Source organism: Myotis myotis, unplaced genomic scaffold (assembly GCF_014108235.1).
Source record: "Myotis myotis isolate mMyoMyo1 unplaced genomic scaffold, mMyoMyo1.p scaffold_m19_p_17, whole genome shotgun sequence".
Taxonomy (NCBI): Eukaryota; Metazoa; Chordata; class Mammalia; order Chiroptera; family Vespertilionidae; genus Myotis; species Myotis myotis.
Genome location: NW_023416321.1, coordinates 26,492,486 through 26,506,437, shown reverse-complemented (window position 1 = coordinate 26,506,437; position 13,952 = coordinate 26,492,486). Strand labels below are relative to the sequence as shown.

Below are 13,952 nucleotides of genomic sequence, written 5' to 3'. Positions count from 1 at the left end.
ATCTCCATCTGTCTGAGTCTTTCCCACTGACGTTTACTAGAGCCGCAGGGACTCAGAGAAAGGCGAGGAGAGCCTGCCATGGCCTCTGCATGAGTCACCCTTCGGCGGAGAGCTCAGTCTTCCCAGCTCGAGTGTTATTGCTTTCGGTTTGCCTGTTCCTGCCCCGAGCCCATAGGTCGGAGTGTCTCCGGTAGTTAAGCGAGTTAAATGTAATTTCCCTGTTTGGGGTTTCAGTTGAGTTTGGAGGTTACAGGAGGGACAAGCTGCGTTAGGCGTAGCCAGTGAACGGCCATGTGATGCCTTTCACTTCGGAATTAATTCCCTGGATCAAGTGCCCTTTCTGGCAACAAGATAAACAGGTTCCGCTAGAGGTTTGGCGGATTGGCTTGGAAGCCCTTTAGCACCGCGCTCACCTCCATCCACCCCAGGCCCCGGCCCTGGCAGGAGACAGTGGCGGGCATTGTGTGCTCGCCCAGGCTTCACACCCACCGGGGACCTGGAAGACAGACGCTGTGGACACTGCACAGATCTCTCCGCAGACCTGCAGGGCCGGGCCAAGAGGCTCCTCACGCCTGCGCCCAGGGGCTACGGAAAAGGCTTCTGCACCCACCCTCACGATTCAAACTCCCGAAACGGGGCAGGTGGAAACGGCTGGCTGGCAGAGGCTCTGGGGCCATGTGGGGCTGTGCTGGCGTCTCTTAAGCAGTTGATTCTGAGAAGCCTTTCTTCTACGGCCATTGCCGTTTCTAGAAGAGTTCCAGGCCCTGGTCGCCTTTGCTGTCCTTCCTGCCCTCCTCCATGGGCCCAGTGAAGGGCTTCCCACTGACTTGTCAAATCCTCTAATAATGTGTAATTAGTTTGGATTTTTTCCAAGAAGGAGATTTCTCTGGGCTTTATTTTTATTGTTGTTGTATCGAAGTCTGATTTACAAACAGTGAAGTGCTCAGATCTTAAATATATTGTGTAATTGGTTTAGACAAAGGTGTACACGCTTGTGTAACCCACACTCCTCATCGCCCCAGAAAGTAGCATAACTTTTTAAAGTAAAACCCAGAAAATAAAAATAAAAAAAAGTAAAACCCAAGGCCATTCTCTGTGGGTCTTTGATAGAAGTAGCCACTTCCATTTCACAGAATTCTAGCGATTGCATTAGCTAAACAAGTAACTCGGCTTTTAAATTTTTTTTTTCTTTTTATTGAATTGATTGGGATGAGGCTGGTTAACAAAATTCTACAGGTTTCAGGGGCACAGTTCCACAGCACATCATCTGACGCTGTATTGTGTGCTCACCACCCCACGTCATTTAGAACGTTACCTTCCCGTTTTGTCTTACTTTTCAAATGGGGGCAAAATGTAGAGGTCACTTGATCATGTGCCCCTTTATGGTGAAACGGCAGCTCAGAGAGAGAAAGGCAGCTGCTAGAAGTCACTCTGCCTGGGACACCCTGCCCCCAGGTGGCCCTCCTGGCCTCCTGGCTTCCAGGTGCCTTCTCTCTGGGAGGCTTCCCTCCTGGGGCTCCAGGGAAGTGGAATGCACCAGGACTCCGCTGTACCCCACCCTGGGATGCAGCCTTTACAGAGGCCTGTGTATTGCAGAAGAGCTTTCCGTCTCACTGACAGAACATTTTCGTCCATTTGTACCCATTCCTTCTTGCAGGCCCCACCCCCACCCCCACCCCACCCCGCACTCCCCAGATCCTGCCACCACAGTCTCAGCGGGAGATGGGGGGAGTGAGGGGAAGACCCTGCCTGCCTGGGCTCTGCAGGCCTGGATGCCATGGCCCGGCCCACCGGGGTCAGGAGGGGGTCCCACCCACGCCGGGGACAGGGGTGCCCAGAGCTGCAGCGGGCCAAATGGACAGCGGGAGGTGCTGCTGCTGTGGCAATGAACGCGGAGATCTCCTTTAGGGATCCTTTACAAAAAATCATTTTAATGACCGTGCTGACCTCTTAACTCGAGGCCATCTGCACTCGCCTGGAGCAGATACTCCTAAAATGCCACTCAGTGTCTGTCTGTGTCTCTCTCCTGCCTTCATTCAATTGTGCAACTGTGTATCCCTGCTCAGACCCCGCTGGCAGCGTGGGAAACAGTTGACAGCGCTCCTTCCCGCGTTCCCCCCGCCCCCCGCTCCCCTCTCCAGGGTACTTTTTGTATCTTATGAGAACTTCCAGTAAGGAGCTATTTTGGGTGGTTGAGGGAGCGGGTCAGGACAGGGAGGGGCCAAGCCCGCCGGGGCCAGGAGAAGTATTCAGAGGAGTATCTACCTTCCATTGATCTACACTTGTCCTTCCCCAACTTGATTGCTCCTGGGAACCACGGGGGAGCTTTAAAGACTAATGATGCCTGGATGTCAGCGCGCAGGTCTGACTCCGTGATTCTGGGATGCCGCCCGGGCATCTGGGTTTTTAAGCTCCCCCGGCTGAAAACCACTGAAGTAAGCTCCTCCCTCCTCTTCCCTCTCCGACACAATCAGATTCTCGGTCCAGGTCCTTGGCCCTGGGGATCGGGCCCCTATCCCTTCGCAACCTGCCAGCTCCGCACGGTCCCGAAAAATCCGCGCGCGCGACCACGCCAAACATGACGCGGCGGCGGGCGGGGCGGGGGCGTGGCCGCGCGGGGCCCCGCCTCCTGTACGCCTATCGGCGAGCGGTGCGGGCCCTGACGTCACTCTTGTCAGGGCCGCGGCACATGGGTGGCCGGATGCGCTGAGCCCGGCGCTGCGGGGCCGCGGGGCGCAGGGGATCAGCGGCCACCCGCGCGGGGAGGGGGTGGGGTGGGACCGCGCGCGGCCTCGGGTGCTGGCGGGACGGGGCCGCGTTGGCGCGGTGTCTTCCGCCCTTCTGCGATCCTCTGCATATTTTGTCTTTTTTTTTTTTTTTTTTTGCAATTTTAAACATTTTGCAAGGCGGTGGGTTCAAGACAGGTGAGAGCATCCCGCAGGTCGCCGTCCAGGAGCCGGGGGGCACTTGGCGCGCTCTCCGGAGACAGGCTGCACTGGAAACCTGAAAGTTTTTGGCTTTTATTTTTTTATGCAGATGCACTTATAAAGATATAAGTACATTTTTGTTCTTCCCTTGTCTCCAAGCGAGTACTTTTGGCAAAGGACGGAGGAAAAAGCTCAGCAGCATTTTGGGGGGCGGTTGTTGTATTTTTTTTTTTAAGAAAAATATTTGCATCGCAATGGAGAAAATGTCCCGACCGCTCCCCCTGAACCCCACCTTTATCCCGCCTCCCTACGGCGTGCTCAGGTCCTTGCTGGAGAACCCGCTGAAGCTCCCCCTTCATCCTGAAGACGGTGAGCGCTGCCCTCCTGGCTGCCCCGCTCTGGGAGGGAACGACGCTCCTGGGGTCCCCCTCCTTCACAGGGCACCCCCCTCCCCGCAGCTAGCTGGCTGGAGCATCCATCTCCCTCCGTTCCCAGGGACCCTGGCTCTGCTTTAATGACATAGAGGAGCTCACCCATCACCCCACCTCTCCTCGAAAAATGGGGACCCCCCCCCTCACTGTGCAATGTTTAAAATAGTGCTGGGGACCCGGCCCGGCCTCCCTGGGTCCCGCTCCGGCTGCGCGGGTGGGAGATGTAACTTGACAGGTCAGTGTTTCCCTGTCTGAGGCTTAGGCGCCCGCAGGGAGAAACCGCCCGCTCCAGGGCAGAGCTTAGGCTGGGGGAGGAGAAATCAGGGGGCTTGCTTCCGAAGGGGTGGGGGCCCGAATGGGGGCCTCACTGCCTAGGCCGAGTATTGGGATCATATATTGTTTCTGTTCTTAGCTCGGATTTGGAGCTCACGAGGTGTGCGCGGAGACCCTAGTTCTCCAAGTGAAGAGTAATTGAGAAGCGGGGGAGGGGGGGAGCAGGCGGGGGGGGGGCGGGGATGGGGTGAGGGGTGCTGTCTCTCAGCGGGAAGCCGTGCACGCCTCCAGCGCCGACACTCGCCCGCTGCACTTTTCTCGGTGGGAGGGGAGCGAGGAGCAGGCTCACGTGTAGCCGCGCGGGAGCCTCCTCTGGCCTGAGCCCTTTCCCGGTAAGTCCCAAACCTTCCCCCCGCGGCCTTGGCTGCAGCGGGACCTGACGGAGGGGTCAGGGGTCGCTCAAGGAGGCGCTGAACCCAGCTGGTGCCGCCAGGGATTTGCATTTGGGCTGATCCCAGTAGCAAATGCAGACCCTGTGTGGCTCGGAGTGTAAGGTCCAGATCCTTTGGCTGCGAAGAGCTTGGGCGTGCTCGCATCTTCTTGCATCTTCTTTCCTGACAGGGGCCAACCTGTTGCATTGCACAAGTTGAGGGGTTCCTTCTTGGTCTGCAGAGCACAGCTTTCCACGGAACTCGCCTTTAAGGAGTAGCTCTTGGCAGGGAGGTGCTGCCTGCAGTCTTTTTTGCATCCGTGGGTGTTTTAAGTCAGATTCTCAGGAGATGAGACTGTAGAGGATTAGAATGGATGGCGGTGGAGGCTGTGTTTCTCCGAGGAAGAAACTCAGAAGCCAAATTCCTTAATCCCAGATTCCACCGGCGCCTGAGTACTAGACTTGGCAAAATTCTGAGCGCTGGTTACAGCCCTCCTGGGGGGAGGCAGTGCTTCCAGGTAAAAATTGCTGCACACCTCCATCATAGGGATGCCAAGTGGCCACCTTCTCCGTTAGCTGTGCTTTCACAGCTTGTGTACGTGTGTAATTTTTGTGAATCAGGTCATACTTATGTGTTTAGGGGAAGAGACTGAAAACACTTTGTATTTTTTAAAAAAAGAGAGAAAAGAAAACTCGTTTTGTAAAATCCAGTGTAGCCCAGTGGATTTAGAAGCAAAACCTGAGCTTAGGCGGTGTTCTCAGTTGTCTTCTGTGCCAATATGAGGCGTTGGTCAAGTTCCTTCCGGCTTAGAGCCTCCGTGTCTTCATTATAAATGGGGGTAATCACGATTTGCAAGTTGGTTCTGAGAGCTGGGGAGTTAATATATGGAAAGAACCGGGAATGTACTAGGTGCTCAATACACGGTTTCAAAGAAGGGTGGGGAGTCCCTGCTTTAGCAGAATTAGAGTCACCAACTCCCCGGCTTTCCACGTCCGAACGACTTCATGTTGTTACGGTGATGACTTTCCCGGATGCTAAATCATACCTGGTTATTGCCCTTTTCCTTAAAAATCCCAGCAGTTTTATATAACTGCAGGTGTTACTTCCCCACTGTGGATTTAAATGATTTGCCTCCTCAAATAACGCCCCAAAGACTGTGCCCTCTTGTTTACGTCCCAGAGCAGTCTGTCTCCCTGACCCAAGGACCAGCGCTTTCTTTCCAAAGTAAATAGGAAGATATTGAAAAACAGGCCAAGATCCATGTCCTGCCTGAACTTTTAACTCTAGATCCACAAAAGCCGGCGGCCAGACAACCCTGGTGTTTGTGACCAGTAGCTTTGTAGCAGAGGCCGGGAGAGGTGGTGAAAAAGCCCGCACTATTCCTTTGTTAAATCCGACTCTCCCCTTTCCCCGCAGCGTTTCATAAAGACAAAGACAAGGACAAGAAGCTGGACGATGAGAGTCACAGCCCGACCATCCCCCAGTCCGCCTTCCTGGGACCCACCTTATGGGACAAAACCCTTCCCTATGACGGAGACACTTTCCAGTTGGAGTACATGGACCTGGAGGAGTTTCTGTCCGAAAACGGCATCCCCCCCAGCCCTCAGCACGACCAAAGCCCGCACCCCCCGGGGCTGCCGCCCGCCTCCTCCGCTGCCCCCTCCGTGGTGGACCTCAGCAGCCGGGCCTCTGCACCCCTTCACCCTGGCATCCCGTCCCCGACCTGCATGCAGAGCCCCATCAGACCAGGTAACCTCTCCGAAGGCTCTCCCTCCGGACTCCAGGCGGGGAGGGGGGCTAAGGGAGAGGTGGGGAGGGAGGGTAAACTTCTTCATTGGGGGACTTAGCTCGCTCTGAAAGAGGAGCCTCGTACAGGGTGGGGCAAAGGTGGGTGTACAGTTGTTCATTTGGAAAATGGTGCAGGGATGAATAAATGCTCATACAAGAGTAAACCCCGTTTGGCGCGCTCACCACTGTGCACCTGCTTTTGCCCCATGCTGTTCCACCCCCAGCAGCCGTGGTCCCACTCCAGTGAGTGTCTGTATCACCTGGGGAGTTGGCTGAATGCAGACCAACCCTGGAAATGCTGGGTTTTCAGGCCTGGGGTCAGGGCCCAGGAATATGCACTTTAACCAGCTCCCTGGGGGATTGGATGCAGTTGGTCCAAGGATGGCAGTTTAAGAAACACCAGCTGACAGGTGGTGATTTGGAGAATTCAGGATCCCTCTCATCTCCTGCCCCTTGTCCGCATCCCCCAACTCCCCGGATACGAGGCTCTTGCTCAGTGATGTGTGGAGACTCTATAAGGCAGTGGTTTACTTATGTCCGCCCTTGTCTGGCCTAAAGGGGAAAATGATGTGAGTTAAGGGTGTGGAGCAGAGAGCCTTTTTATCTTTTCATCTCTCATTGTCACGACTGAGAAATGGGCTCTCAGACCCCTCTCCTAATAAGCACGATTTAGCCTTTTTCAGCACCCGGCCCCACAGTTCTCTCTTTAGTGTTCCTCTAGAGCAGTGGTTCTCAACCTTCCTAATGCCGCGACCCTTTAATACAGTTCCTCATGTTGTGGTGACCCCCAATTTCATTGTTAGAAATGGAACATAATTAAAGCATAGTGATTCATCACAAAAACAATATGTAATTATATATGTGTTTTCCGATGGTCTTAGGCGACCCCTGTGAAAGGGTCCTTCCACCCCCAAAGGGGTCGCGACCCACAGGTTGAGAACCGCTGCTCTAAAGCAAGTTGTCCTTACATTTCCTTTTGTCATTTTCCTCTGTCTGAGCACACTGAATCCACTTTCATCAATGCCTGCAAGGCCGCAAGGTCGGCTGTAAATGGTGTTGAAATATTACAAAAACCATCCCCTGAAATGACCAGGACTTCAAAACTCACTGCTGAGCGCTCTGCTACACACACGGGTAGAGGCAGCTGTGGCTCCGTGCCTGTAGCTCCCTGTAGTTCAAAAATGAGCAGGAAGAAAGGCCGTGTTTTGTGCACAGGTAACGAGGAACAAAGATTCAGCCAGATCCATTGTCAGGAAGGCCGCGGAGCCGAGGCCTTCGCTGCAGGGGAGGACAGAACGCAGGACAATGGGAGATTGTGCTGGAGATCATTCCTGAACCCCGCGTCCTCCATGCGGTGCGGGGAGAATCTCTGTGACACACAGAGCAGGTTTAAAACGAAGGACACGCGGCAAAGGAGGAAGAGCGCCCCCCTGCCTTGAATTGTTAGTGTTGGGGTTAAAGGTCTCCCATTCATAGCTCTCTGTGCCGGCCCCCCTCCTCCAAAACCTACTTTGAATGATAACCCGTGGCTACTGGCTGGCATGGAATTCAGTCTTTACCTCTGACCACCCAGGAGGCTGCGGAAGCTCTCGGGAAAACACTCTTTTATGTGACCCTGAGCCCCTGGTACGAAGCGCGCACAGTGCCACTGTCTTCAACTTCTTCCCGGGGACAGACAAGCAGCAAAACAAACCACCGTTCAAAGTGGCACAAAACCAGGGAGAAGGGGGCAGAGCCCCAGTGGGAAGGCACCGCTGTGCCTCGGGCTTTCTGCTCTGGGGAATGGGATGTGCCACTTCGTAGCCCTGTGGCCATTCACAGGGACAGCCTCTCGGAGCCTGTTTCCCTTCGTGTAGAATGACAGAGCATCTAGTTCAGTGGTCGGCAAACTCATTAGTCAACAGAGCCAAATTTCAACAGGACAACGATTGAAATTTCTTTTGAGAGCCACATTGTTTAAACTTAAACTCTATAGGTAGGTACATTGTTATTAACTTAATTAGGGTCCTCCTAAGGCTTAGGAAGAGCCACACTCAAGGGGCCAAAGAGCCGCATGTGGCTCGCGAGCCGCAGTTTGCCAACCACGGGTCTAGTTGATTGAGCTGTTGTGGAAAGTGGAGGTAAGGTACATAAAAGGTGCGGTGACTGGCGCAAATGTTCTGCTCACGAGAGCAGCGATGACCGTTGTCATGTGTGTCAGCTTTTATCCTTTAGTTTGATCCCTGTCTTCTGAAATGCCTTCTTAGAGTAATGAGGTACAGTATGCAGCTACTTCGTCTGGGGAGAACTCTCAGGAGGTGTGGACCAATCGTTATTGGAGTGGGGTGCTTGAACCCTACCACTTACAATCAACCCTCTGCCAAATACCATGTTAGAAATACTGTCTGTTTTCCCAGGAGGTCTGCAAATACTGGGCCCCACACCTTGGTTCATTAGGATCCGTGTTCATCAATGACTCAGGGAGCCGAGGTGCCCCAGTCCGATTCGCAGCCCAAAGCTAGGACTCCTGGTTTCAGCGCTGTCACTGGTTAGGTTGTGGGGGGAGGAGAGGCACTAGGACCAAAGGGGATCCTGGGGTCTATACACAAACTCTTCGTTGACACGTCTTTTTTTGATCATGGAAGCACACTTCAAAATAATCTCCTTCTTTGCATTGAAAACACAGTGATATTCCTAACAAAAAAGGGAAAACATGAAAGCTCTCCTTCAGATACCAAATGCAGATGAAATGCCCTCTGCTGTTGATCCTTCCAAAGATCATGATACAAACTAGAGCTCTCAGGGGGTGGGCCTGATGCAGGGCTCCTCATGAGCAAACTGACAAAGGAGAGCGTTCTCCATTGTCCTGTGTCATCGCAGTGGTGATCAGGGCGGAAATGCCAGGTGAATCTTGAGGAAAATAAATCCTCAGAAGGGAAGGGCACAGAGGTAGCCTGGAGCATTCTGGGAATTGTGTAATCTCAGTCTAGAGCAGGACTTCTCCACCTTGGCCATGCTGCTGTTGTAGGTAAGTCTTCGTTGTGGGGAACTGTCCTGTGCATTGTAGGAAATTTAACAGCACACACACACACTCACACACACACACTCACACACACACATTCACTCACACGCTCTCACACACTCACACACGCACACACACTCACACCCTCTCACACTCACAAACACACATACTCACACACACATTCACAAACTCACACACACTCATACACTTATCCACACACACTCATCCATCCATACACACTCACTTATTCTCACACATACTCTCACACTCGCACATACACTCTCACACACACACTTAGATACTTCTCCACACACACTCACTCATTCACACATACTCAAACACTCACACACACTTATTCACACACACACACACACACACACACACACACACACACTTCAGCTGTGACAAGTGAAAATGAATCCAGTCGCTGCCAGGTGTCCCCTGGAGGCAAAATCACCCCTGTTGAGAACTGATGTAGACTTTCCATGTGGACAGCAACCTGGGGCCTGAATTCGGGCCCTGTCACACACGTGGATGCTTTTGACCTCCTGTAATGCTCTGTGGCCAAACTCTCGAGAATGTCAGGAGACATTAGGTTTCAAGAAGAAATGTAATGTTAATAGAGCACAGGTGTACACTTTTAGTTTATAAAGCATGGCATCGGTGAACCAGGAAACATTTTCAGAGCCATTTTATTAAACATTCGTTTTCTGCTGTTGCATCTTCCGCGTTATGCTGGGGAGCACGTGTCATTAGGGCTCTCTGTGTGGCAGAAAGGAAACGAGGCCAGGCGGTAGCACATGGGGCATTTCTAGGTCTGCCCAAAGCATGTCTTGGAATGACAAGGTGAGCGTTCCTGTGAATTCTCATACTATCGACTGTGACTGGCCCCCACCCCCTTTCCTATTTGGCACACCTGTCCTTATTCCTCTGTCTAGCTCTCTGATCAAGAAATGAATCAAGTGTCTGGAGAAATACACTTTGCCTTGAAGAAATGACCCAGGGACCCTGCACCCTCCTGTGGCTCTGGGGTGCCGTGTGAACTTGGGTTCACAGCTTCCTGGGCTGACATCCTAATGAAAGAAGAGGAGCGGGGGTTGCTGGATGCTCTAGCACCTGCTCGGGCTGCTCGGTCACCTGGGTGCAGCCTCCTGGGTGTCCCAGGCAGCAGAGGCAGGAGTCGCCCAGACCACATGGGTGATTGTGTTCCAGGTGCCATCAGGGGTGGTACTTGGAAGCGCCAGGTCCTGGAAAAATAAGAATCTGTTTGCCCGGAGGATGGAGCGGCTGCTGTAAGGACAGCAGTCCCTTTAGGGAAAGTCGTCCACAGCAGACAAAGGCTGAGTTATTTTTAAATCGCATGCTGTAAAGCCAGAGTTGAAATCGTTTCCTCTGGTGGTTTTTCTTTGAATAGCTTGGGGGTGTCCTGCCCTGGTAGACCCATACCCAGCTGAGGGTTGAGGATCCTCCCTTTCCAGGTCTGAGCACAGAGAACGGGTCACGATGAAGGCCGGCTACGGGTGATGAGAAAACCCTTCCATGTGGTGGTGGGGGGGGGGGGGGGGGGGCGGTGGTATAGGGGGGAGGGGAGCATCAGGGAGCACCCAGCAAGCCCATGTGAGACGGAATGGGCGTGGTTTTGCTGGCCTTGCCTTGGGAGAAGGTCTTGGCCTGGAAGGAAAATGCTGGCCGTGGGCCTGAGTAATGACGGCAGGAGGTCGTGTGCTGGTGGCTCTGGGATGAGGGGAGGTCCTGCCTAGGCACAGCGTTCTCTTGCTTTTCCCAAACTCTGGAGATGAAGCTTCTCCCCGTATGTGCAGCGGCTCATAAATTTTCCCACCAGCATAGTGGTGTCTGCAGGCGGCCTGGGGCCGGAAGGTGGCTGTGTGCTATGCCTTGGGGAAGAGCCTCAGGACCCAGGATGTCACCCAGGGGAGGGTGTCAGCTTCGTCCTGGCGGCAGGCAGACTTCCCTCTGTCTCCTCTAAGAGTGTGTCTTCGCCACCAAGCACCGTGGAGGATGGGCTTGCCCTGTTCTCCTGGCTTTGTCGTGCTGTGGCTCCTAGGACAGTGGTTCCCGGCCTCTGGCAAGAGGGATTTCAGATGGGCATGGACAGCAAGGCAACTCGGTTGTTAAGAGCGTAGGCGCCCGGCTGGGGTGGCTCAATGGTTGAGCATCAACCTATGAACCAGGAGGTCACAGTTCGATTCCTGGTCAGGGCACATGCCTGGGTTGTGGGCTCGATCCCCAGTAGGGGGCGTGCAGGAGGCAGCCGATCCATGATTCTCTCTCATCATGGATGTTTCTCTCCCTCTCCCCTCCTCCCTGAAATCAGTAAAACTATATTAAAAAGAAAAAAAAAGCGTAGGCTCTGGACCCAGGGACTTGGGCTCACATCCTGGACCCACACTGGCCTTGTCTGTACGTTTGTGTCGATTTCTCGACCTCTTTAAGCCTCGGTTGACTCATCAATAGAATGAAGACTGTACCTAGCCCCTCCCCTGGGGTTCAGCAGGGCTCAGTAAGGTAACTCACCACAGACGATGGCACGGTGTGTGGCACACGGATACTCCGCGCTGGGAGCTGTCCTGGTGGTGCTAGGGGCATGGCCTAGGGAAGAGAATGACTGTGTTCCCAACCCCTGCCCTTCATCTGGGATTTGAGTCCAGTCCCCTTCCCTCTGCAAAAATAGGACATGCATTTTTTTCCCCAGCATGCCCAATATTCTGTGCAGCCTGCTTGACTTTTCTCCTTCATTCTGGGCTGGAACAAGTCCCTCCCCTGATGCTAACCCAGCATCCTCACTTCTGGGTGAGCGCCTCCCGATCTGCCAGGGTGGAACCAGCCACGCGCTCGGTGCCCAGCCGCCCTCCTCCCCTGCCCCCAGCTCTCGTGAGAGCCCTGGCAACCCTGGCCGCCGGCCTGCCTGCCTGCCCGTGTGCTGCAGGCACGTGGCCATGCCCTGTGGAGCTCGCCCAACTCCGGGTGGCCTGCTGGCTGGGCTTCCTCCCCCTCCCCCACGCCGGCTTCTCTCCCCAGGCGAACCTCAGCAAGCCAGCCAGAAATTGTAACGCTGGCCCTGGCATGGGAAAGCTGAGCTCCGGAGGGCAGTTCGGATGCCAGGGAAACCTGCTCTCTCCAGCATCCTAGCCAGACCCCAAACTTGGCCCTCTCTCCTGCCCGTCTGCCCGGAGGCCCTGTCTTCGCCGCGCCGCTGTGGTGGGCAGGATTCCTGTAGGCCGGCTCCTGCCAAGGGTCTTGGCAGAGCCTTCCCCGTTCAGCACTGTGCCTACCAGACTCGAAAAACAGCAGCGTGCAGACAGAACGAGGTGGAGGAAAGGGAAGGGCTGAGGAGGTGGGGAGAATAGAGGCCTTGATGCCACCCTAAGGTAGAAGGCAGAGGAGGAAAAGACAGCGGTGATTTATTAGGTTTTTTTCCCCCGAAACCTCGCTGCCAGCCAGCACTAATCACTTTTACCCAGGAGTCATTTTTTATGTCTCAGCAGTGAGAAGAGAGGGAAGAGGGGAGGTGGTAGGGGAAGTAATAAGATTTTTTAAGACAAATAAAACATTGGAAAAGAATATGTGAGAGAGGGACGGGGGGACAGGGTCTGTATTTGACTCTGTGATGGGAATGGGTGAGAATATTTTTCATTTACTACCTGGCATAATATCTGGAATCGTCCCAGCAAATGTCGACCTGAAACCACTAAGCCATTGTTTTGGAATAAACAAAGTTCCTTAAGATAGAGGTGCCTGCTGGCTCACCTTTCACAAGGTCCATCAGAATGTCCTGCGTTTGAGACACTGTTCGCATCCGGGCAATAATATAGCGACCTGTTAGAGCATAGGATGCGGCAAGAAGCAGGCTGGCTGTGCGCCCCACTCCGCCATGCTTGCCTGGGTCTGCGGCAGGTCATTTAAACACTCGGAGCTTCTGATTTCCCATCTGGAACTTTGGAACCATCATTGGCCTGCCTCGCGGGAGCGTGGAAGGTCCCGTGAGCCAAGGCGCGTAGAGCACTGGGTGTGGCCCCGGGCACACACACACAGGAAGTGCCCAGTCACAGCCGCCTCGGGAGGCATCCTCATACCACCTGATCCCATTTCTCACGGGAGGCCCTAGCACAAGAGTCTCTGTGCTTTTCCCTTCCTAGCCGATTGCAGCGGTTCTCAACCTGTAGGTCGCGACCCCTTTGGCCATCAAACGACCCTTTCACAGGGGTCGCCTAAGACCATCCTGCATATCAGATATTAACATTATGATTCATAACAGTAGCAACATTACAGTCATGAAGTAGCAACGAAAATAATTTTATGGTTGGGTCACAACATGAGGAACTATATTTAAAGGGCCAGACGGTTGAGAACCACTGGATTAAGGCCTTTGCTCAAGCCATTTACGCTTCTCCTCTGCTTCTCTCCCTACGTCGTGTCTGCCCCTCTTAGCCTCTGAGGTTTAGGTCACCTCGGGTTGCTAACTGGAATCTTCATTCATTCCTCCTCGCTCATGAGATTAAAAAATCAAACAAACAAAATGCAGTTCAAGTAAGTTCTTGATTAGATTTCCCCATGGCACATTTGCCAATCAGTCAATCAATCAACGTTGCTGTTGCATTTTTAATCATAGGCATCAGTCATTGTACCTGAAGGCTGTAGAATGGCCTTGGGGATAAATAACTGGAAAGGCATGGGATGGTGCTGGGAGGGGAAGGCGGGGAGAAAGGTCTCATGCAGTTCCTCCTCCTGCTGGCCAGCAAGACCCGACATAGGCATCCAGAATAACAATGCTCCTGCCCCCAAAGGGTCCTGTAACGGGCAAGTCCTTGCTCTTTCGGAACATGCGCTTTCTTGTCTGCAGGGTAACATCTTTGTCGGGTTTGTGTGAGCTTTCTCGAGCTGACATGCATGAAGGGTCCAGCGTGGCGCTGGCACACAGGAGGCCAGCCTCTGCCACAGGTCAGTTCCCTTAACTTTTCTCTAGTAAATGACACGAAGGTTAGGAAGCTACAGGGGAAGTGGTAGGAGCAAGGAGCCACGTGGACAGTCCCCAGAAGTGGCGTTGGCTTTGGGCTGCACCCTGGGGAAGACAGACAAGGGC

At 53.7% G+C, this 13,952-nt stretch overlaps 1 protein-coding gene and 1 long non-coding RNA gene across 3 annotated transcripts in view; one reads left to right on the top strand and one right to left on the bottom strand.

The window, feature by feature from the left end:
• Positions 1-2,767: 2,767 nt before the first annotated feature.
• The window catches only part of HLF (HLF transcription factor, PAR bZIP family member), a 49,245-nt gene continuing 38,060 nt past the window's right edge, over positions 2,768-13,952 (top strand). Inside the window, exons 1-2 of one of the 2 annotated variants that reach the window (XM_036340512.1) lie at positions 2,768-3,296; positions 5,479-5,811. In XM_036340512.1, the coding sequence (XP_036196405.1) occupies positions 3,182-3,296; positions 5,479-5,811 (448 nt within the window). In that variant the 5' untranslated portion in view covers positions 2,768-3,181. The remainder of the gene's footprint in view (positions 3,297-5,478; positions 5,812-13,952) is intronic. The other variant, XM_036340513.1, reaches the window with a different exon arrangement.
• Positions 9,540-12,848, bottom strand: LOC118671754. The gene is made up of 3 exons (XR_004972842.1): positions 12,620-12,848; positions 11,387-11,461; positions 9,540-10,098 (listed from the first exon to the last, which is right to left on the bottom strand). It is a non-coding gene; the product is annotated as an uncharacterized LOC118671754 (long non-coding RNA).